Source organism: Acipenser ruthenus, chromosome 23 (genome assembly GCF_902713425.1).
Source record: "Acipenser ruthenus chromosome 23, fAciRut3.2 maternal haplotype, whole genome shotgun sequence".
NCBI classification, from domain to species: domain Eukaryota; kingdom Metazoa; phylum Chordata; class Actinopteri; order Acipenseriformes; family Acipenseridae; genus Acipenser; species Acipenser ruthenus.
This window is the reverse complement of record NC_081211.1, coordinates 26836070-26860113: the sequence shown is the minus strand read 5'-3', so window position 1 is coordinate 26860113 and position 24044 is coordinate 26836070. Positions and strand designations below refer to the sequence as shown.

The following is a 24044-nucleotide window of genomic DNA, read 5'->3' as shown; positions in this document are numbered from 1 at the left end:
CTGGGCTCCAGACTGACAAACCAAAACATGCTGCATGCTTCCCTTACCTACATCACGACATGAGACTCAATGAATACATTTCTGTAAACTACAGAAGGTTCAGAAACCTTTCTAACAAATACTTTTCGTGACCTATGTATCTACAGCTTATGCATTGTATCGCCAGTGTTATTTTAGTTGACATTTCAGACAAGGTCTTTGTGTGTGGCCTCAGTATGGAACATTTCTAATCGGCTGTACAGTATATGTCCTTGCAGTGGGCAATACATTTCAGGTTATGCCATTGACTGATACCTGTGTCTGCTAAGTTGCTGCTGAGTTTTATGTTTTGTGTTTTACGTCTTTGTGACTGATTATGTGTTTTTTTTTACTCCTTATTTATTGCGTTTGATGTTGTTTCCTGTGGTGGTGTGAGCCTCTTGCCAGGTTGTTATTGTAAATGACAATTTGTTCTCAGTTGACTCATCTGGATAAATAAAGGTTTTTGATTGATCGATTGATTGAAATACAGTACAGCAGTTAGTTCTGCAAAAACAAACAAAAAAAACAAAAAAGCAGTTGGATTTCAGTACTTGGATCATTGATCCACATATCTATGATCAAACTGGTATTCAATGATTTCTTTTTCTGTTAATTCTGAAGTTACTGCATTCCATTTACCCAAAGCCTCATTCCTCAGGTGAACACACTAGGCTGCATATGCTTGATCTTATTAGGATTCTTTTTGAATAGATCAACACAGTTCCATAAATCTGATTAAGTCTTACGCAATAAGAGCTTTGCAGCTACTTAACATGTCATGCCATAATGGATTGGGAGCTGTGTTGGCTGGCTGTTCCACTCCAGTCCCAGTTAACACCCTCTTTACAGTGGAGACATCATGGGCTTTTGCAGGCCAAGTTACCAGTTAATCACATTTTCTCTGCAGCATCATCAGCTGAATGTGGGCGTTTCATCTTTTCATGATACAGTACTGTAGTTTAATCATTTAGCAGACACTTGTATCCAAAGCGACTTACAGAGACGAGGGGTGAACTAAGCATCACGACTGCTGCTGCAGAGTCACTTACAATAGGACCTCGGTTTTACGTCTCATCCGAAGGACGGAACACAAGGAGGTTCAGTGACTTGCTCAGGGTCACACAGTGAGTCAGCGGTTGAGCGAGGAATTGAACCTGGGACCTCCTTTTCCAAGCCTTACATTAGAAAGAAAGAGTAATTCCTCACCTGTAGCAGGTGTGTTTCTTTCTGGTACATTATCTACATTCACATGTATGTACAAACTGGGCCATTCTAACTAAACTCTCAATTAAAAAGATGAATTGTGCACAAGCCTGTGATGTTGAACTCCCACTGATAAGATTGTCTTGCAGGCTTTCTGTATCTATTCCAGTAAGTGATTTACAAAAGCGACAAACTTCCAGGATTACATGGTGTCTGAGTTTTGGTCATAAGACTGCTGTGTCTGCCACGTCAGAAGAAGCATTTTGTTCTCTAAAAGAGTTTCCATTCTGCTTGGTGCTGTTAATTATAGCACCATTCTTTGTTAATGCTCACAGCACATTTCGGACTAAAGTGGGACAAATAAACTTAGATGTTGCTTGGAGGCTGGAAATAAAACTAATACCTACTATATCTGGGCTATAATGATAATAAGGGCCTGGAAAAGGGAAACGTTTTATTTATTTATATTTTTGCTTAAATAGTACAGTAAGTGGTACCAGTTTTTTTTTTTTTTTCCTACTTAGCTTCCAGTCGGCTGTAATAAAGAGCAATTCGCTTGGTTAAATTCATATTTTGACTTACCAACAGCAACAAAAAACTGCCCGCATTTAGTTTTCTTTGCAAGACAGAAAGACTAACCACAGAACTTCCTTAAAAGAACATGATGTCATTTGGCTATTACAAAAATAACAGATTTCTTCAGATATGGGCACAGTACACCACATGACCCGCTCTCAGAAAGTCTTCACACTTCCTGTTTCGCTACAGACAACATCTGATTACTACCTGTGGCCTCACAGTGTCACTTGAGAATGGACTGCCAGCAATCTATGAGGATCTCTGTCATCGTAGCTGCCCTGCTGTCCTGGACAGGATCGTCCGCTGAAAATCCAGATAGTAAAAGTAAGGGACAGAGCTTTTAATGAACAAGACTGTGGGGAGAGCAGATAAAGGTGCTGATGAAGTGAAGACCTTGTTTTACATGATGACTGCACTCTCATTTAGTTATCTTTGTATTTGTTGTCTTGTAAAATGATTAACCTTTAAGTGAAATGAATCACACTGTAACAGCAGTCAGGAACTGGTTTACTCCAGGTGGAATAGTTATGAATAGACCTGCGGAGGTTAGTAATGTTTTAATGACAGGGTAATACAAGGCAGCTCTGTCACTGCATATGTAATTAGATTATTATAAGATGCCTTATAGTTGATTAATTAGATTCCACTCAGGCTTAATCTCTGGTATTTACAGAAATGTGCAGTACTGCATGTTATATATCAAGGGTAATGGGGTTAGAGTTATATCTTTTTTAAAATGATTTCTTGGAGAAGTCATGTAAACAACATCCTAGTAATTCGATTATCCAAACAATCTGATTTAATAGAGGACAATAACACTGTTTATAGAGGTTTTACTGTATTTCATGTTTATTTGAATAATATTGAGAAATTGCTTCTCAGATCAAATGTCTCTGAGTAAAGTTCAAACAATAACCATTCTTTTTTTCTTCTTTGTTTCTTTTTTTTTTTAAAGAACAAGGCAGAGCATTTCTTATTCAAGAAAGTTGCAAGAATGGTGTGAGCGTCTTTAATTTGGATGAATCCGACGTATCCCACCTGACAAGTAGGGTCACTACGTTGGTGATCCCCATCCTGTACACGGCTGTGTTTGTCATCGGGCTGCCTGCAAACATGGCAGCTCTCTGGGTCTTGTTAACCAAGATGAAAAGGGCCCCCTCTACCATCTTACTCACCAACTTGGCTCTTGCTGATCTTCTGCTGATCATATTCCTGCCCTTCAAAATCGCCTACCACTTCCTGGGCAACCACTGGATCTTCGGGGAGCCCCTGTGCCGGACCCTCACTGCGGGCTTCTACGGAAATATGTACGGCTCCATCCTCTGCCTCATGTTCATCAGCATTGACAGATACATTGCCCTGGTCCACCCATTCTCAGCAAAGAGCTTCAGAAGCAATAAGCTGGCTGTCTCTGCTTGCATGGTGGTTTGGGTCCTTGGCGTCGGGTCCATGTCACCCTTCATCTTCACTCAGCAGTCCTACTCCTTCGAAAACACCAACTTCACCACCTGTCATGACGCCTTGCCCAAAGGGCTGCAGACAAGCTTGTTCTTCTACTGTTTCCTGCTTCTGTTTGGATTTGGATTCCTGCTTCCGTTTTCTATCGTATTTTTCTGCTACATTTCCATCTTGTGGGCCTTGAGGAGGAGCCTGGAGCGTTGCATCCGCACAATAAAGATCACGGCCCTGGCGCTCGTGGTTTTCATCGTGTGTTTCTTTCCCAGCAATGTCACCTTGCTTCTCCATTACTCTGAATCTCACCTGGAGAAGGCCAGTGCCTTGTACTTCCCCTACCTCATCAGCCTGGCTCTCAGCACCTTCAACTGCTGCATCGACCCCTTCATTTATTACTATGTGTCAGACGATTTCAGAGCCAAAGTGAGAGAGGCAGCTGGATGGGTCAGCCAACACAGTGGGACCCAGAGTTCCCAAAGGACAGGGGATGTGTGCATAACAAACAGGAGCAAGTCTGGAGAAGCCATATGAGAAGCACACCCGTGTAAAGATGGGTATGGATTCAATCCTTTTAGAGGGACAACATGTGTGTTCGGTCTAACATTACTTCCCCTTTATAATGTGAAATCTCTTTACTGGTAGCCAAATATTAAAACAAGTTTTCAGTAGAGCATGTCCTTCCTTTAAGGGGATACTGATTCTTAAAGAGTAATACGGGAGATTTTGCATCTTAAAAAGATGAAAGTTTGTGAAACTTGTACTGTATATACATTTATTTGTTCTGTAAATGAAATTTCAGAAAATCCTATTTCTTTATGTAAGTCCTCAGATCTGATAGATGTTTAGGGCTCCAACACAAGCTGACTGTATTCTTTATGATGCGAGTGTGCTCTCATCATATATGCAGTGCTCACCCTTTATAACGCTATAGTGGGGAGCCATAGTTACAAGACCGTGCTATTTGTGTTCCACCTTATAACAAATATAAAAACTATAACGAGGTGCGTTATAACGGGTGAGCACTAATATATATATATATATATATATATATATATATATATATATACACACACACACACACACACACACTGTATTGCTTTCTCAAAATCACAACCTAAGATGTTATTGAATTATGATTAATATAACATAATATTGCATGTTATTGTGTACTGCATGGCAAAGTGTAATCAATCATAGAGCATAGGTAAGCATTGTAAAGCCCAGAGAGGTTTGGTGAAGCATTTATTATTAATAATAATAATAATAATAAAACACAGCTAATATAGCTTTAAATATTACGTTTTTAATCAATCCTATGCTTTACCTGCTGTAATTCTATACCTTGCATTTCCATAAACTCTTTTTTTATATACCTGTATTGCACATGTCATGCTTGCATGTTCATTTTTTTAATTTAAGCTCAGGCATGTGTAGAGCACAGCTGAGTGGGGACACATATTCTCAAGTAAGGTTTGAGAAGGGTTTTAATTCAGCAGTCCCTGAATATCACTTTATTGAGAATATTAAAAGACAATCCTGTACAGGACGCTCCTCAGATTCTTAGCCTTCCATAACAGAGCCAGCACTTCAGCTTAAACCAGTCAGTCAGTCTGATCAGGAAACAAATCAATCATCCAATCAATTGATCAATGACCTTGATTTGTGAGTGATATTGTCAGGTGTAAAAACAGGCTGGCTCCACATGGGTGGCTGGTTTGTCCCAAAAGGAGTGTTTAAGGCATCTTTTTTAAAGGACTGCTCTAGAGTGTTGTAAAACATTGTCTTAGGTTAAGCATTGCTTTGAAAAGTGAGTATAAACTTCTAGCCCTATCTGAAAACGATTTCATGAGAAGCATGATTTAATTCATAACAATAGGGTTACTGTACTTATTTTATGAAATACTGGCATTAATGTGGAATAAGGTCTATGTGGATATATACAGTATCTAGGCCTTGAAGAAGTAGTGTGATGAGACTGCATGGATATATATACCGGTATATATATACACACATCCCACTGCACACACACTACTGCTTACCTGTCTGTCACATGTCTTTGACGACGGTTAGAGGGTAAAGAAAGCATTTCATTTCCCTATTCGTCAGGGACTCAGTGCATACTGTAATGGTGGGTATTTGGGTCCAGCGGACCTGTGGATAGCACTTCATTCACTTTCTTTGGTGGACAGGGTTAAAAGACATACAGCAGGATGATGATGTAACTTGGTTCTCATCATATTATTGCAATCTGCTGCTGGATTCCCTTGTCATGAACTTTAGTAACTGGAAAGAAGCCAGTCCAGACTGCAAAATCAGCAGACTTGTGAAGTTCAAACCCTGAGCATGAAGAAATGACGACATGAAACTGCTGCTGCTGCTAGGGGGAAGAGATTCTGCCAAACAAAATTATTATTATTATTATTTATTTCTTAGCTGACGCCCTTATCCAGGGCGACTTACAATTGTTACAAGATATCACATTATTTTTACATACAATTATCCATTTATACAGTTGGGTTTTTACTGGAGCAATCTAGGTAAAGTACCTTGCTCAAGGGTACAGCAGCAGTGTCCCCACCAGGGATTGAACCCACGACCCTCCGGTCAAGAGTCCAGAGCCCTAACCACTACTCCACACTGCTCCACATTTCTGCTGCACTTCAGCTAGAAATGTGGTTAGCTGAGCTAGTGGGAAAAAAATAAAAATCAGAAAGCTATGGTACATAACAAAAAAAAAACATTAATTTAATAAGATATTAACATGTAACAAATGTTCTTTTGCAAATCCTTCATTCTTAACAGATTTCAAATATTTGGTCTTAAAATATGCCTCAGTAAATGAACACAGCATTAAAAAAAAGAAAACACAGACATAAACACCTTTACAATATTTACAGTTACTGTGAAAAAACACAGTTACACGACACATACTAAAATGAAGAATTCCTACATCGTATATTTAAAAAAAAGACAGTAGCAACATGTTGTAAAAGACCAACACTTTAAAATATAACAGAACAGCAAGGTTAGCGCTAGAAATTCCTATAAATAAGTTGATAAATGGAAGTCTAGGTGGCAGCAGCCAGAGAAGATGCTCAAGTGACACTATGAGGTGTGGAAAGCAAGAATAATACAAAACTCCCTAATACTCCCTGTTCATATATAGATTTAATTATGTCTCAATCCTAAAATTCTATGTGATGCAAAACTGTTGGCCACAGTTGTACTTGATTCACCATGCTTGGTATTCACTAGGACATTTCCGGTTATTTCTTCACACATAGTAATCTCATAATACCAAAGTACTACAAAGTGACAAAGTTGCAGGTTAAAACAGACATGCCTTATTTTGCTACCCAACTTCCTTTGACCTTTATCAGTTTTAAGAACAAAGTGGAGCTTTGTTCTTAAAACTGAAAAAGTGTGTTTGTTTTTCTGTATCCAGTTGGCCTAACGTTAAGTAAAGTGCATCGCTGGCTGTGTGATGAGACCCACTTGGTCTTCAAATAACCTTTTTGTTTTCTTCTAAACAAGATTGTGTTTGCACGAACATTACTTCAGTTTAACCCCTTAATCTTGAACCACTTTCAAACTGCTTGCCCCACAGTGACACCTAGTGGTGGATGTTGGCTAGAGAAGCTGTCGGGCACCCATGATAGTTGGATGGGTCTGCAGTCTGTCTGGATAAATCAAGATGGCATAGCTCAGGATAAAGCAGAACAGTAACTGTGCTCAAATACTGGTTTTAGTGTAAATAACTGCAATTACTGTTGTCTGACTCATAATGGAGACAGAAGTGGTTAACTCACAATTTTTAAATGGCACCGTTTAATACGACGACAAACTGTGTTACTTCTAGATACCAGTGTTATTTCAGTAAAGAATATTCAGGACAACATTTAAAATACATACATGTTTTTGGGGTTTTTTTGTTTTGTTTTTACACAAAGCATGCATAAGTGCAGTTTGCAAAATGAAAACGTGTGTTGCTTTGTCTAGATTTGAGTTCTTGCAAAGTTATTGCAAGAACTCAAAAGGCTAGACTTCTAGCACCACAATTTTTACAAGCAACATAAAGGGTTAAATCACCAGCACTATAAAGTTTACCTTACTTAGGATTTACATGATGCTCTGTCTGTGTTTCATATGTTTGAGTTAGACTTGGATTCTGGTTGTCTTTTAATGTAATCGTGAGCAATACATCTGTATGTGAGCAAGTAAAGTATGCATGTGTGTGTCACAGAACGGGTTATCAATTATTTCTTCATATTAAAACTCCTGGCAACAGCAGGGATGCTACGATGCTAGAACACTCCCTGCTGAACACCCAGAAACAGCATTTAAATCCACTGTTCCTGCGTGGAATTGCTGGACAGTGATGAGGGGCAACAAAGTTGGAGGCTGACCAACAAAGGCTGGGAGAAGGCTAATCTCAACCTTTTCAGCATGTCCAGCAGCTCTCCCATTGAACACTTCCCCATTTAAACACACATATCAGTGGCTATAGAGCCGCACAATCTGCACAGCTCTGAACCCCACAAATACAACCCTAATGACTGCTCTGACTCTATAATCCTAAAGGATGTTCTGTCCACCCTGGCTAGCTGCATTCCCGGTCTCGCCTTTCTTCATAAACACATTGGCCAGCTCCTGCAGCAGCTTGTCCTGGGAAGGGGTGCTTAGGGCCGTCTTTTTTGGGTAAGGCCTGACGGGCCCCTCTGGGTCGGTGGTGCAGGAGTCTTCCAGTATGAGCGGCTCCATGTGGTCTGGGCTCCTGAGCCTCTCCAGAGACGCAGACTGGGAGAGGCCTCGGGACCCCTCAACGCACAGCGTCCTGACGGGGTTGGGGCCGATCATCCGGTCCAGGGAGCCGGTCTTCCTATAATCCTGGCTGGCCGGCCTGCTGAGAGGCAGGGTCTTCACCTCCGAGGGTTCCGAGAGGAAGCTGGTCTGCAGAGACTTGAGCACCTGGAGTCCGAAGTCTCCCACCTCCTCGTACAGCGGCTCGGTGCTCGAGGGCTGCTCCTCGAACGAGTCCTGCTGCATCTTCATTGGCTGAACACCAGAGAACAAGGGAGCATTAGGGGAACTGAATGATTACAAACAAACAAAATGAAACAGAAAGAACCACATGCATAATACATCACAGCCGAGCACGAACAAGCCTACAGCACACCCATGATCCAGCCAGGATCCAAAGCAGTGGTATACACACACAGAACACAGAGCACCCAAACCGTAGCACTGTTGGAAAACATCATCCTCAAAGGGTGCGATACGTTGATGACACGTGGGTATTAAAACCGGCCATGTTTACTCACCAAGGAGCTTGCCTAAGCCCATGCCACTGTAGCCCTTTCCTGGGTAAAGGCAGCGTTATAGTTAGGGTGCACTGTGATGGCAAGCAGTTCCAGGTGGATTTAAAAAATAAAACCCCAAATTAACACCATTCGTGATTGGCCAGGACACTTTTTTGGTGCGACTTTTTTTTTTTTTGGCATGCAGACAAACACAAGGGCATACTTACAAAGAACATGGAGAGCGTCCTTCTAGCATGTAGCTTTCGCTGCAAAGACAGAAACACACAGGCAATAAGCCCCACAAGCAGAGCAGGACAGCATAGCAACAGTAACAGGAGAGGGAAGGAGGGAGAGGGGGAAGGAAGAAGAGGGGGTGAGGGTGAGGGCCAAATGGCAAACACACATATCCATTTGCTGGACGTGCACGGTAACCTGTGCACTCTTGTCCACTATACAATAAAGGAGTGCTTACGTAGAATCAGTCTGGAAATGCCATGAGGTGTTCTAGATGAGAAGCACTCTAGTCAACACCCTAATGAATTAATTACGCTTATGCAAATATATTCATTATCCGAAACACTGACAGATGATATATATATATATATATATATATATATATATATATATATATATGAGTGGCTAGAGAAGTTTGGATAGCTAATTGAGTGTTGATCCCAATGGGAGATGCTTGCAGGAAAAGGGCACACTCCCCGGTGTATTACCAGTGTCTGATTGGCTGACAACATGGTGTTGTTGCTCTCATCTCCACGAATGGAGACCAGGGGCATCGTCCCAAAGTTCTGCTTGGAGAGGTCAGAGGAGGAGTGCCGCCGCAGAACTGCAGGTCGAAGGTCATCGTGCTGAAAGAGAAGCAACACAAACTCGCTAATGGAAACAGAGACTTGGGGCCATTATAAAATAATAACAATACAGGAATGTACGCATGCATGTATACATGTATATATGTGTGTGTGTATGTATGTAGTACAGAAGTATAGAAGCAGTTTTAACATACCTGAGCCTTGAGGATATTTGTCATCCAGTCCCACATCTCAGACTCTCCAGAACAACACAGATACCTGCAGCAAAAAAAGGAGTCTCTTACTGGGGTGTGGAAGATTGCAGCTCAGGGTTAGAGTGCTGGGCTGCAGTGTGGAAGATTACAGCTCAGGGTTAGACTGCTGGGCTGCAGTGGGTTTGAGTAGCTCAGTGGTTAGATAGCTGGGCTGCTGTGTGGAAGGCAGTGGGTTTGAGTAGCTCAGTGGTTAGAGTGCTATCCGGCAGTGTGGAAGGTAATGGGTTTGAGTAGCTCAGTGGTTAGAGTGCTGGGCTGTCATGTGGAAGGCAGTGGGTTTGAGTAGCTCAGTGGTTAGAGTTTTGGGCTGCAGTGTGGAAGGCAGTGGGTTTGAGTAGCTCACTGGTTAGAGTTTTGGGCTGCAGTGTGGGAGGCAGTGGGTTTGAGTAGCTCTGTCAAGATGAGATGCATGAGGAGATTATATTAGATCCTATAAATGTATTTTCCTAAGATGGAGATACTTACAGCTGCTGTTTGTCCATGAACACAGTGAATCCCCACCTACAAAATATACACAGTTAATACATTTATATACAGCATGCACAGAAGGCATTTACATTTCAGTTATTTCACAACATTGCTAATGTAAGCAGGCAGCACTGTGGGATGCTCTGCTCTAATGGACACCACTGAGCACTGTGTGTGAGATGTGCTAATCGACTGATCTTACTGACAGAATAATGTATTTGTGTGAAGATGTGTATATCCCCCTAACAAACTGTTTCTTTAGCATTGATTAACTTCTCTATGTGAACATCTTTAGCTGTATTTCAGTTTATTGCTGAATATTAAACAAAACAATAAAGTAGGTCACATGTTTGAATTGCATCTTGTTTGTTTAATACAGGCAGCTCAAACACACTTCTCTTCAAATGCCCACGTTTCTGAACTACATCTTATTTGAAATACGTCTCGCCTCTTCTTTTGCTGTTCAAATAGTGGTTTCAGGAGAAACCATTCAGAGGTGCATCAGATTGAAATGACAAGGAAACCAGCTTCTCAAGCACTTCTCAGAGAAGTGAAAGGGACACATTGGCAGTACAGTTTTCCTCTGGACTTGCAGGTTACAGTTTGAATAAGTGCCACAATTGTTCTAGCTGACAGATCTCGTTGAATTGTCTTACTGTGTCGGGGCTTTCAGTTTCTTCCGAATTCCCAGGTAAACCTTCAGGGTTTTCAGTGGCCACTCCTTCTCGGGTTTATTACTCTGAAATTACACAAGGAACACAAAACTAATACAATAGCAACACTAAACAGTAAGGCTGTAGAGTGATTTACAGCTTCCTTAAATCAATTTGACATTCCCTTAAGTAAAATGACACACAGACAGTGTACATAACTCAATCTGTCTTACAGTTTATACCAGATGTGTCTCTTATAGTGCAAGTAAAATGTAGTTTAGACTCTCACTCACTCACTCTCACTCATTCACACACTCAGGCTCAGGCTCAGGCTCACACTCACACTCACAGCAGCCTTCGCTGTGACTTCACCTTCTTGTCCTTGAGCAGCAGAAGCTTGCGATCGCGGATCTGGAAGATGCGCTCCTGGAACTTGTTTCCCTGCAGCAGTTTGGGCGGCTCCTCCCGGCACTTCAGCCCCCCGATCTTCACAATCTCACTCTGGAACCCTGTGAGACACAGCCGTGAGCCACACTGTGCTCCACGTGAGACGCAACCCCAAGCTACTGCTCCATCCCACCTGGCTAATCATCAGACGACTGGGAAGACTTTGGCTAGCAGAGTTAACGTTTCAATTCTCTTCTACTGCTGGTATTCATATATATGAATGAACGAGCCTGATTTGAAATCCCAGCGGCAGATGTAAACATAGATTATTATTATTATTATTATTATTATTATTTATTTCTTAGCAGACGCCCTTATCCAGGGCGACTTACAATTGTTACAAGATATCACATTATTTTTACATACAATTACCCATTTATACAGCTGGGTTTTTTTTACTGGAGCAATCTAGGTAAAGTACCTTGCTTAAGGGTACAGCAGCAGTGTCCCCCACCGGGGATTGAACCCACGACCCTCCGGTCAAGAGTCCAGAGCCCTAACCACTACTCCACACTGCTGCTCTACTTCATATATCAGGGCTTAATGACGTGGAACACCAGCAGAAGGGGGAGCTGAACACAGGGATACACAGGGATACACTTACCAGTGAAGATTTCGATGGCTTGTCCATTAGGAATCTTCTTTACCACCAGGTAGGCTGAGCTGGGCTCAGGCAGTTTGCACCACTGCAGGGCCTGTTCCAGAACCTTCTCCTTGGGGTGGAGGGGTCGTTCTGGTGACAGCAACCAGAGCAGTTACAGTTCACAGACATGCTTAGGAATAGTAAGACACTGTCCAATCAGGTAAGAAATGACAATGCAATACATTCCTTCTAAAAATATATAATATGGGGTTATTTCTGTATACCCAGAGCACAATAGAAAAGAGATAACTGAACAGTTTGGAACTCCTAGATAAACCACCTCTTAAAAACACACAAATGCTGTCGTTATCAGCGCAATAGTATTTATTTAGTGCAATAGTGTTTGGGTGAAATGCATGTATTATTTGAATTACTAAGCTGGCTTGATCTCCTGCATGCTGAACCTCCTTTGTATCTCAGGAATGGTAAATGGAAACCTGAGAGCACAGCCAATCTTACTCACCCAATTCACTGGTCTCGATGGCTTCAAATGTCAGCCAGATGTCTTTATCCCCGGCTGGGATGTTCCTCATGTATAAAACCTGATTGGTCAGCTCCTCCGCAGACATCATAGGGGAAACCTGGGAGAGCAACCAAGCAGAGAATGGAGCTGCTTTTCCATTATCTGCCAACACTGCCCTGTGTGAGTTTGGTTATGTAGCTCTGGACCCATCTTGTGGTAGATCGGCAAACTGCGGTCTGTCTGTCTGTCTATCTGTCTGTCTGTCTGTCAGTCTGTCTCTTTCACTTTTTTATGTATTATTGTAATTTAGCCTATCTGTGTGAGTAGGCTATTTTATATGAATGTATGTTTTCATGAATCTGTGTACAATTACTAGTAGCTGATGCTCTGAGGTGAGCTTTTCCAAGAAGAGGCTTCCTTTGCTATTTTTTTAAGCTAGTATATTAACCCACTGCGCCACATGGCCCTTCTCAGAGATGTGTCTGTGTGCTCTACACTGGAGCAGCAATCAAACAGGAGTCCCTTCCACACTCTGGTCCCTTCCGTTTCACTCACTTTGAGGGTGATGCAGCAATCAGGAAGCTTCTTCTCCAAGTACACCTCGATGATCAGGTCGCCTGCCTGGGACAGCTGAAAGCAGCAAAATAAAATCACTGAAAAGCTCATAGAAGCAGAGTTGTCCTCACTGTGAAATGAACCTGTGTGTTAAACTACCGGCAAGAAACATGAACTCGTGTCTGTCACCAGAAACCCGCTACACTTCCAGCAAGGACACACTTACTGCAAGAACTTTCTTCTATATCACATACAATCACAGCTTGCAATGTGCGGACAGGGGGCTAGCTACAGGAGCAGAGTTTGGAAGAAGGAGAAGGCTGACAAAGCAGCTTTGACGCCCCCTACTGGCTATTTGTAAAGGAGGCGATTCCAGAGTTCCTACCTGCACGTCTTTCCAGGTTGTGATCAGACTGAGCTCCAGTTCGATCTGTGTCAGCTGTTCCTCATCAATCTGCAAAGCCAAAGGATTGAGAGTTTACAACAATCTTTAATACAACATAATTACACTAGACACTCTCTTTTGTTTGAAGTATTTGTGTTATTTACTTTATTGTAAGGTTTTTAGTTAAATAATGGTTCTGCACATCTCTGTAGAGGTATACAGCATCCAGGAATCTTAAATGTGTAACTGCTAGCATTATAAAAGCCATTGCTTCAGTCTTCCTCCGACGTAGAGCAGTGGGAGGTTAGGAAGCAAGTTGTTCGGAATGTTTGATAACTGAGCTGGAGAGCACACCCATAGGCTTTTTAAAGTGACTCACGTCGAAGACATGGAGGTAATTGTCGATGAGGTCCTCGATGATCTTCACCTCGTGCTCCCCTTTCCCGTCGGTCTGGAAGAGACTGGGAGCGAACAGCAGTGACAGGTTCTTCGTGCACATCTGGTTCAAGTCCGCACACTTCTGCACCCTGCAGAGCAAACACATGGAGCCCTGTCACTGTACAGCCTACTGGACACCAGCCAGCTCACCCCACAGGACTGCACCCAGGACACAAGGCAACTGGGAATGGGGTAGGGTACAGTCAAACTTGCAATAAAACAAGCACTCTCAGCACTAAAAGCAGTCTTTATAGACAAGCAAAGAGACCATCGTAGACAAGCATGATCCTTTCTGAATATGGGTTTCACTGTCGAAATCATGCAGCAAACAGAGTTAATATGAAGATGTGTGCAGGAAGACTGGTGTTGCAGGCAGTGTTCTGATACTCGCCTGTAGAGGTGTCCGATGAGAGCGGCCAGCGTGGTCCTATTGACTCGAGGCAGGCTGCAGATCAGCTTCTTGTAGCGTTCCAGGCGCTGCAGCTTCTCGCTGATCACTGGAGGGGCAAAGACAGCAGTAAATACCCTGCAGGTTATTGCACTTCTATACTGCCTGCCCTTGAAATGAATATGCTTACTGTGCGCCAGCCACTGAGGTGGATCATTCTGGAAGTACAAGCATCTGTATAAATAGTCAAGTGGATAAACATTTCAGCTAATGACGACTTCACTGTTTAGTAAGAAAAGGGGCAGGCAACTATCCATAAAACTGTTACATGTTTTTTTCAAGACATGCTAATGTTAATCTGTCCTAATTCTCTGTAACCATACACTTGGTTGGTACTTTCAATCATTTCCCTACTGCTGCAGTACATCTGAAATGGAGCTGGCCTTAATAACTGGCCTGCTAGAACCTGCTACCACTTCAACCTCCAAACTCCCTAACACTTTGGCAACATAATCAAAGCTCTGTAGGGCCCTTTCAAGGAGAAGGGGTGAAAGGGTGAAGGCGAGATCTACCTGCAGCTTCCTGCCACAGGTGGTGCAGGTCCGCCATGAAGACAGGGTCGTCGATTTCCCTGAAGAACCTCTTGAGCACGTCGGTCACGTCCTCGATGAAGTTGTCCCCCATGCGCAGCTTGACGTTGCGTGCGTCTCTGCGGAACTCCTCCATCAGCAGCTTGATCCGAGACTTGGCTCCGTTCTTCCTGTAGATCCCCTCGTGCCTCAGGCCTGGTTTGCACAAGGATACATCCAAGAACATACAGTATATTATCCCAGTGTAAATAAATATTGGTTCCCCCGAATATTTCTTCCCCTAGGAACAAACACCAGCATGGATTTGTTCCCCCTACGTGTATGTTTGTTATTTATCCTATTTTTATGTAAATTCTGCATGTGTCACGCTAGTAAATGTGAGCAATGTTTACAAGCTGTTCTCATGTATTATTGTAGGTGAGTCTCGACCTGTCAGAGGAGACTGGAAGGTACAAGTTTAGATTCAGGCTTCCGGTTAGGATTAGAGTTAGGGAAAGTGGTCTTCAAATGAAGGTTTTAGTTAAATGCATGGGTATAGACTTATATGCAAAGAAAGATTATTTTGTTACAAAAAGGGGGAACAAATATTCAGAAGGGGGACATATATTCTCTGACACTGGTTATGTCAACATAAACAATAACACCTATAATGACGCAACCTGACTTATCAGACATCCTGTATATTTTTAAATAGTTTGTCTCATTACTTTTACATAGAGCCCATGCTGATAGCACAGCCTGGTAAGGCAGTCCGAGATAATGCTGCATACAAAGGGACTGTAGCTACTAACCGTACTGGGTGAGGAAGGATATGCAGCTGTCCACTATGATGGGGATGCCGTTCCTGCTGAGCTGCTGGTCTCGGAGTGCATTCCCCTTCCCTCCCGCAGCGGTCTGGATGTCCGCATACCACATGGAGAAATCCATCCGCGCCATGCTCTGGAGGTACAGAGTCCTACAGCAACACAGCACAGGTGAGTCAGAGGAAAGGGCTGCCTAGCAGTCTCCCATGAGACACTCCTGTTACTTGCTTACTGACATTTGTTAAGTTTTTACAGGCGATAGGTTTGACTTTAAACCCATTCTGAATTTTACCAAATCAAAGATCGGAAATGAATTCATAAAACAAAGGCTAGAGTAGTTAAAAATAGTTTATACTGTTTAATAACAATGAGTCAATAACTATATATGTTTTTCAGTTGAGGCGTATTTCCCCAGGGTGAGTAAATTATAACCAGTTCTTTCTGATGTTTCAGCAGCAATGTACCGATCGCCAACTCACCTTCCCATTTCAACCAGCACCAGAATGTCCTTCTTCTCATTGTTCTCATTCTGAGAGGTAACACCTGGGAGGGACAGAGTCTGGCCATTAATATCTCCATCAGAACCGTATACACGCTCATTGTACTATTGAATTTCCTGCCATTTAAACATTTGTCATTATTATTATTATTATTTATTTCTTAGCAGATGAAAGACATTGATGTTTGCCTGATTTTCTTTTTTTCCCTAGGGATGTCCAAAATGTGCCCTTTCACTCCTAGTCTTTGTTCCAAACCTGTTCTAAATTGTTTAATTGAACCAATTAAACCTCCATCCAGACCATGAAGTAGTTCATTATATAAATGATAACTTGCCCTGACTTATCAGACACTCTGTATATTTTTAAATAGTTTGTCTCATTACTTTTTCTGCACAACCACACAAGGCAGTCAGAGATAATGTTGTACAAAAAATGGACTGTTAGCTACTAACCGTACTGGACCATGATTGGACACCCCTGTAACTGTACCGGACCGTGATTGGACACCACTGTAAATGTACTGGACCGTGATTGGACACCCCTGTAACCGTACCAGACCGTGATTGGACACCCCTGTAACTGTACCAGACCGTGATTGGACATTGGAGACTCACTGAGTTCCTGCAGCCTCTTGAGGTTGATGCTGTCCTCCGCGGCCCCATCGCTCCCAGGGCAGATGAACAGGTTGGATTTCTGCAGCACGAAGTAGCCCTCCTTCCACTGCTCGGGGTCCAGCATGGCCTTGTAGCGGAGCCGGCCCACACGCTCAAACTCACGGCCCAACAGACAGTGACAGCTGAGCGGGGTGCACGCCTGGGGAGCAGAGCCACGGGGACAGGGTTACCCATAATGCACTGTTCCCTTTTCAGACACTGTGTTTGCTTGCAAACTCACTGTTTGGATTAGAGGAACTCCAGTTATCCTGTCTCCAGGACTTGTATTTAGATGTGTACAGCCAAGCTCAATAAGAATGGTGAATATTTAAATCAGCTGCTTTCTAACCCTGCTGCAATAAATGGGAAGAGAACACAGTTGATCTAGTTGATACAATATCCCGTACCTTTCCTAAGGCACTCGTCCAGCTGTGTAGAGTCTCGGGACACTCAACTCCAAACTGGTACAGCTTCTCTGAGGATAAGTAAAGCTCAAAAGTGTATCTGAATCTGTAAAAAAAAAAAAAGATCTTAAAGTACAAGAATATATTTTATTTTATTTTATTTTTAAGGGGTGCACAAGCAACCAAATCTGAACTCAATGGTTGCATGTTTTTTTTGTTTGTTTTTGTAATCATCCAATTTCGTAAATGTTTTGAAATTACTTTATTGTCCTCTTGGTCTTTCGTCCAACTGTACCCTAAATTACTTTATTGAACCAATTTAATCTTTTTCTTTATCAGGTTATAAAACCAGGAGGACTCTGTTTGTGCTCCTCTGTTTCATGCTTTGTATTGTCTCGGATGGCTTCACAGTGCTGCATACCTGTCAAAAGGGCCAGGGCTGGTCAGTGACCCCAGCCGGGTGACTCCTAAACAGATGATGTCTTTAAGCTCGATCTTCATGCTGGGCTCGGTGCTCTTGTCAGTCTCATAGAAGAGCAGGGACCGTTCCAAAGAGCACCACTGCTTCTGGAACTCTGTGCACACATAACAGAACTCTGTGACTTACAACTCATCAGCCCACCAAACGGGTCAATAGTCTGGGAACCTGTAGCTCTGTGTTGGGCTTGTGTACCTGCAAAACTCTTGAAAACTGAGCAAACAGCAACGAACCTAGAGAAAAAATAGTGACAGCCACTCTCGATGGCACCTCAGTTACTGACTGTGCTTCCTGTTGATATCTATCATAATATAGATACCTTCTCTGGGTTTCTTTCCTGTTGTCCCTTTGCTGGTGGATGCCGACTTGTAGAGGTACCCAGAATGCAACACAGGCTGCATGATCTCATCGTACACACTTCCTGAGCCGCAGTCATCCGACGAGCTGAGATCTGCAGGGGCACAATGAGGGGGCGTTTACCAGCACCACTGCCCTTGGGCAGGTGCCATTCCAATTATTGATTGTTTCTCAGTTAATTGCAGAATTAAATGGTGGAGTATGCGGCTTGAAAATGTAGCCCTGTGTGACTCAACCTCAAAACACAACAATAAAAATAACACCTTTTGATAAGGGAGGAATTCCAGTGTGTAAACGGGTTTCAGGTACAGTCTGGTTCAGATTGTGGTTGTGTTACATAGAGGACTATATTTTATTAAAGGAGAAAACTGCAAAAAACAATTCTAGAACAAAATGTTCAAATAACACCTGTGTTATCAAGCTTGTCTGGTAATGAGAAATTGTATATATGACCAAATCCTTTTTGAAATAACCGTAGTTGGGTAGAACACCCGCTATACCTGAGCAGTTACGGTGTGTTTCGTACAAGTTCCTGGAATTGTCATATCCGTTTGTGTCTGTTACATCAGCCGCCTCCGCCTCCGAGAAGATCTGAGTCACTGTTTTGAGGAGATTCTGCTCCACAGTCGCTGCGCACAGTGCCTGGGGTGAGAAAAGGGAACCGAGAAACAGGTGAGGACTGGGGAGGTACAGTAATGCTCGAGACTGAAGACTGTGGGAATTGCAATACAAACTCTGCATGGACACACCTAAAACCCATGTTACACTTCTACAGTAGATGTCCTATGCTGAATCTAGAGGGACTCTTTTCTTGATATAAGAACACTGTCTCTTAACAGCTAAGGTGCAATTTAAAACAAGCTCTCCACTGTCTCTTTAAACCCTTGATTCTCTAAAGCACAATTTGAACCCTCCTTAACTTCTTGATCCCCTAATGAAATACAATTATATATTCTTGTGATTCTGGAAGATAAATGATTTTTCAACCAGAGTTTTTTTTTTTTAAATAGGGCAGCCTTGCCAGGATCTCCTTCCTGGCTCAAGCTCAGGAGACTAGTAGGGGCGGACAACCCACCAGAGGAATTCACCCATTATTTCTGACCACCAGTCCTGCCAAATATACTGCTCTACAAGAAGTGCTCCACTCTTAAGCAGAGCCGTTTCTGTTCTTGCACCTTGAGCAGCTCCTCCTGCGTGTTGAAGTGGGGGTGAGGGCGCCGGTACTTCCCGTCCCTGTACTTGAGCCCGATGAATTCTCTGCGCTGGTCCGGAGGGGCATCAGGGTCCATCTCATCCCCAGACGGGAGCCGGGCCGCCCAGAACGCATTGGCCTTCTCATTCCCCAGCATAATGAAGAGCTGGAACAAGCATACAGACACGCTGTTCAAGACATATTGACTTCACAGCTAGTGGAATTGTCAATCTGCTTAACGCACAGCTTCGAGTGGTTGTTTCTGAGGTTACTGGAACAATGCTTTGTGTTAAATCTTAAGAGCGCTTTCTTACATAAAACACTTTCAAGCTTTTTATCCTTCCTCTTAAAATATCATATTGAAAATGACACCACAGCCACCCTTGAGTCACTGCTGGTTCTCACCTGGACTATTTCATTGCTCCACACACTCGTATCCAGTTTCAGGCTCTGAACTTTAGAAATGGTGGTGCCCAGTCCTCTGTGCTGACCTTGAGACAGAAGAGACACACCAATAAGTTACAGTACAGCTGGATTCAAGATACAGATGTATTCCGAGGCAGAGCTACACAGGGCTGGGGGGCTCATCTGACATTCTAATACACTCCTGCAATGTGAGTGTTATTAATAAAGCTCACCCAAGAGCTTGGTTTTAAAGGGATGCGTGCCTACTGTCCCATTCGGTTTCTACAGGCCTGTGTTTGTTAAAGATCTGTAGATGATTTTAAGACGATGCGACTCATAGAAAGCAATGAGGATGACATCTGTGGCAGGGACTGACCTGCACAGTTCTTGCAGATGATCACGCAGAGGTTGATGGAGGCCCAGTCTGGATTGTAGGCCTTGCAGTCTGCACAGGCCCTGTTGGAGCGGTTGGACCAGATCTTCTCAGCCACCTCGTAATCGGAGAGGGTCTCTGCGATGGACTCCTGCAAAGCCTCCATCCACTCCTTCTTCTCCCGCTCTGACTCCGCCGTGAAGCTGCCCAGAGACACCGTCACATTAAAACACTCAAAAAAAACATAAACACGAAATCTCACTTCAAGCCTGCTGGTAAATGACTTGTTATTTTGCATGAAAATAAAACTGTAACACGGGACTACAACTATTCAGAGTAGTCAGGCCTTACCTGAACACTTTAAAGGGGGATATCAGCTCAAAGCTCTTGCTTTTGTTGTCCCTGATCGTTGAACCGCGGACGTCGATCAAAGTTATTCCAATTCCATTTTTAAAACCCTGGGAGGAAACAGAAAGAGATGGGTATTTATACAGCTGAATTATTATACATCTGAATTAAACACATGAACAACTGCAGGGTAACTGAGTCCATTTCTAATGTCACGTGCATGACGAGACGAGTGTACTGTGTCACTGGCATGTGTAGAGATTAAAAGCCAGGGATATGTTGGAGGTGTGACAGCGGTGGTCGTTGGCTCTGGTTCCAGACTGATTGGATGAGTGTGTTCATCCCGCGGTGCCGCACAGTTAGCAGTTCCCTCCAGGGGGCTCACCTGCTCATTCTTGTGCAGCCACACTTGGTCAGTGTTGATGGCCACGTAGATCTTGGACTTGGTTCCCTTCAGCTCCAGGTAGCCACTCTTCTGGCAGTGGCTGCCCGGCCCGAACCGAGGCCTGGAGAAGACCAGCTGATCCTTGACTCTGTTCTGCAGTGTGCTGGACCACTCATTCCGCTGTGCTGCAGAGACAAACCAGGACAGTTGCCTACCTATCTACCTACAGTTTATGAATGCATTTGTTACAATACAGTATTTCCACAGGCAGTGCATATTGATATATATATATATATATATATATATATATACAGACGTGCTCAAATTTGTTGGTACCCTTACAGCTCATTGAAATAATGCTTCATTCCTCCTGAAAAGTGATGAAATTAAAAGCTATTTTATCATGTCTACTTGCATGCCTTTGGTATGTCATAGAATAAAGCAAAGAAGCTGTGAAAAGAGATGAATTATTGCTTATTCTACAAAGATATTCTAAAATGGCCTGGACACATTTGTTGGTACCCCTTAGAAAAGATAATAAATAATTGGATTATAGCGATATTTCAAACTAATTAGTTTCTTTAATTAGTATCACACATGTCTCCAATCTTGTAATCAGTCATTCAGCCTATTTAAATGGAGAAAAGTAGTCACTGTGCTGTTTGGTACCATTGTGTGCACCACACTGAACATGGAACAGAGAAAGCAAAGGAGAGAGTTGTCTGAGGAGATCAGAAAGAAAATAATAGACAAGCATGGTAAAGGTAAAGGCTACAAGACCATCTCCAAGCAGCTTAATGTTCCTGTGACAACAGTTGCAAATATTATTAAGAAGTTTAAGGTCCATGGAACTGTAGCCAACCTCCCTGGGCGCGACTGCAAGAGGAAAATCGACCCCAGATTGAACAGAAGGATAGTGCGAATGGTAGAAAAAGAACCAAGGATAACTGCCAAAGAGATACAAGCTGAACTCCAAGGTGAAGGTACGTCAGTTTCTGATCGCACCATCCATCGCTTTTTGAGCGAAAGTGGGCTCCATGGAAGAAGACCCAGGAGGACTCCACTTTTGACAGAAAAACATAAAAAAGCCAGACTGAAATTTGCTAAAATGCATATTGACAAGCCACAATCCTTCTGAGAGAATGTCCTTTGGACAGATGAGTCAAAACTGGAGCTTTTTGGCAAGTCACATCAGCTCTATGTTCACAGACGAAAAAATGAAGCTCTCAAAGAAAAGAACACCATACCTACAGTGAAACATGGAGGAGGCTCGGTTATGTTTTGGGGCTGCTTTGCTGCGCCTGGCACAGGGTGCCTTGAATCTGTGCAGGGCACAATGAAATCTCAAGACTATCAAGGCATTCTGGAGCGAAACGTACTGCCCAGTGTCAGAAAGCTCTGTCTCAGTCGCAGGTCATGGGTCCTCCAACAGGATAATGATCCAAAACACACAGCTAAAAGCACCCAAGAATGGATAAGAACAAAACATTGGACTATTCTGAAGTGGCCTATGAGTCCTGATCTGAATCCTATCGAACATCTATGGAAAGAGCTGAAACTTGCAGTCTGGAGAAGGCACCCATCAAACCTGAGACAGCTGGAGCAGTTTGCTCAGGAAGAGTGGGCCAAACTACCTGTTAACAGGTGCAGAAGTCTCATTGAGAGCTACAGAAAACGTTTGATTGCAGTGATTGCCTCTAAAGGTTGTGCAACAAAATATTAGGTTAGCGGTCCCATCATTTTTGTCCATGCCATTTTCATTTGTTTTCTTATTTACAATATTATGTTGAATAAAAAATCAAAAGCAAAGTCTGATTTCTATTAAATATGGAATAAACAATGGCGGGTTGCCAATTACTTTTGTCAGTTTCAAGTTTTTTCAGAGAAAATTGTGCATTCTTCGTTTTTTGTGGAGGGGTACCAACAAATTTGAACACGTCTGTATATATATATTTGATGAGGAGAGTGCTGGCAGTGAGCCCAGGGGACCCCGCTCAGGTGTTGCTCACCTTCAGTGTCGGCGCGGAACACAAACGTCCTTTGGCTTGTGACGATCTCAAACTTATTGTCCTTCGCTGTGCGAGCCATCTGGATGGCTGCCAGAGGGATCACTCCTTTAGGGTAAACTTCCTATCGAGGGCAACAGGAGAGTGGAGCTGAAACAATGCTTGTATCATATACGTGTGTGTGTGTATATTATATATATATATATATATATATATATATATATATATATATATATATATATATATATAGAGAGAGAGAGAGAGAGAGAGAGAGAGAGAGAGAGAGAGAGAGAGAGAGAGCGAGAGAGAGAGAGAGTGAGAGAGAGAGGAGAGAGAGAGAGCGAAAGAGAGAGAGAGCGAGAGAGAGAGAGAGAGAGAGAGAGAGAGCGCTATGGCAATGGGTTTCATTTTATTATGAAACAAAATTAGTTCTATAGGGTAATTCAATTGATACATTTTTTTTAGCTGGATAAAACATCTATTTACTTATTTACAACTGCGCTGACCATGACAGCTCACCACGAGGGAAATTTAGGGCTATTTAGATGAACTGGTGCTTGATCGTGCATACAGATAAGGATGGTAGTGGCTCCTCATTTCACACAGCTCGATGAATGAGGAAGGAAGCAGTGTTCCTACAGATGTCAGGACTGCCCAGTCCCTGACCACATTCCGGCGCCTCCTTAAGACTCACCTCTTCAAACAGCACCTGTAGAACTCCTCTGTTGTATCCTGGGACACTATCACCCTTCATTTAAATATGCTTTATTTTGCTCTTATCTGCCCCCTATTTTACTGCATTTAATCCTGTACCTCAGAATATTGTAATCTCCCAAGTGTTTAATCTGTAGTATTTTGTACTTAATCATATCCTGATGTAACTATCACTACTTAATCATATCCTGATGTAACTTTCACTATTATCTGCTGTATTATTGAATTGTGGTTTGTCACACTTGAGAATTATTGTATTTCTTGTTCTTATTGTATGACTTATATTGTAACACTTGAATGTATTTGTATTTGCTTGCGATTGTAAGTCGCCCTGGATAAGGGCGTCTGCTAAGAAATAAATAATAATAATAATAATAAGTGTGGCATACAGAAAGCATATGCTTGCGCTTTACCTTGTCGTTGCTGAAGTACATCAGATTCTTCCCATCAAACTTGACAAAGCGTTTCTGGAATACATAGTTCCTACATGAGTGGAGGAGAAACACAAAAGAGTAGATAGAAGTAAAACATCTGCCTCCATAACTGCGTGATGAGGTACACATGAATGATTAACAATGTGTCATGCAAAAGCATGGCTTCCCTGGCAGGGATTCGGTAGTATATTCAAACTGCCTCTCTGTGCTCTCAGTCGCTTTCAGTCACCACTGGTAGGAAGCTGATCTGACATAGGGCTGATTGCTGATAGTTACTTCCATACCCAGGCCATTGCACACAGTAGTTACAGTGGTGCACAGGTCCTCTC

At 42.7% G+C, this 24044-nt stretch overlaps 2 protein-coding genes across 3 annotated transcripts in view; one reads left to right on the top strand and one right to left on the bottom strand.

Annotated features, from left to right (window-relative positions):
- Window positions 1-1970: 1970 nt before the first annotated feature.
- On the top strand, window positions 1971-4636 carry LOC117431809 (proteinase-activated receptor 4-like). The gene is made up of 2 exons (XM_058997053.1): window positions 1971-2127; window positions 2759-4636. Exons 1-2 carry the CDS (start codon window positions 2037-2039, stop codon window positions 3787-3789), a joined length of 1122 nt encoding a protein of 373 aa, XP_058853036.1. The 5' UTR covers window positions 1971-2036; the 3' UTR covers window positions 3790-4636.
- Window positions 4637-5664: 1028 nt separating this feature from the next.
- The window catches only part of LOC117413330 (arf-GAP with Rho-GAP domain, ANK repeat and PH domain-containing protein 3-like), a 35885-nt gene continuing 17505 nt past the window's right edge, over window positions 5665-24044 (bottom strand). Inside the window, exons 7-34 of one of the 2 annotated variants that reach the window (XM_058997051.1) lie at window positions 23695-23764; window positions 22571-22691; window positions 20562-20746; window positions 20180-20286; window positions 19832-20031; window positions 19456-19541; window positions 19034-19216; window positions 18359-18500; window positions 17821-17952; window positions 17445-17598; window positions 17027-17129; window positions 16581-16779; window positions 15946-16009; window positions 15455-15618; window positions 14646-14858; window positions 14077-14182; window positions 13627-13774; window positions 13248-13316; window positions 12863-12937; window positions 12308-12425; window positions 11806-11934; window positions 11127-11263; window positions 10758-10840; window positions 10099-10134; window positions 9574-9637; window positions 9281-9418; window positions 8786-8824; window positions 5665-8313 (exon numbers count right to left, since the gene is read on the bottom strand). In XM_058997051.1, the coding sequence (XP_058853034.1) occupies window positions 7834-8313; window positions 8786-8824; window positions 9281-9418; window positions 9574-9637; window positions 10099-10134; window positions 10758-10840; window positions 11127-11263; window positions 11806-11934; window positions 12308-12425; window positions 12863-12937; window positions 13248-13316; window positions 13627-13774; window positions 14077-14182; window positions 14646-14858; window positions 15455-15618; window positions 15946-16009; window positions 16581-16779; window positions 17027-17129; window positions 17445-17598; window positions 17821-17952; window positions 18359-18500; window positions 19034-19216; window positions 19456-19541; window positions 19832-20031; window positions 20180-20286; window positions 20562-20746; window positions 22571-22691; window positions 23695-23764 (3745 nt within the window). In that variant the 3' untranslated portion in view covers window positions 5665-7833. The remainder of the gene's footprint in view (window positions 8314-8785; window positions 8825-9280; window positions 9419-9573; window positions 9638-10098; window positions 10135-10757; window positions 10841-11126; window positions 11264-11805; window positions 11935-12307; window positions 12426-12862; window positions 12938-13247; window positions 13317-13626; window positions 13775-14076; window positions 14183-14645; window positions 14859-15454; window positions 15619-15945; window positions 16010-16580; window positions 16780-17026; window positions 17130-17444; window positions 17599-17820; window positions 17953-18358; window positions 18501-19033; window positions 19217-19455; window positions 19542-19831; window positions 20032-20179; window positions 20287-20561; window positions 20747-22570; window positions 22692-23694; window positions 23765-24044) is intronic. The other variant, XM_058997052.1, reaches the window with a different exon arrangement.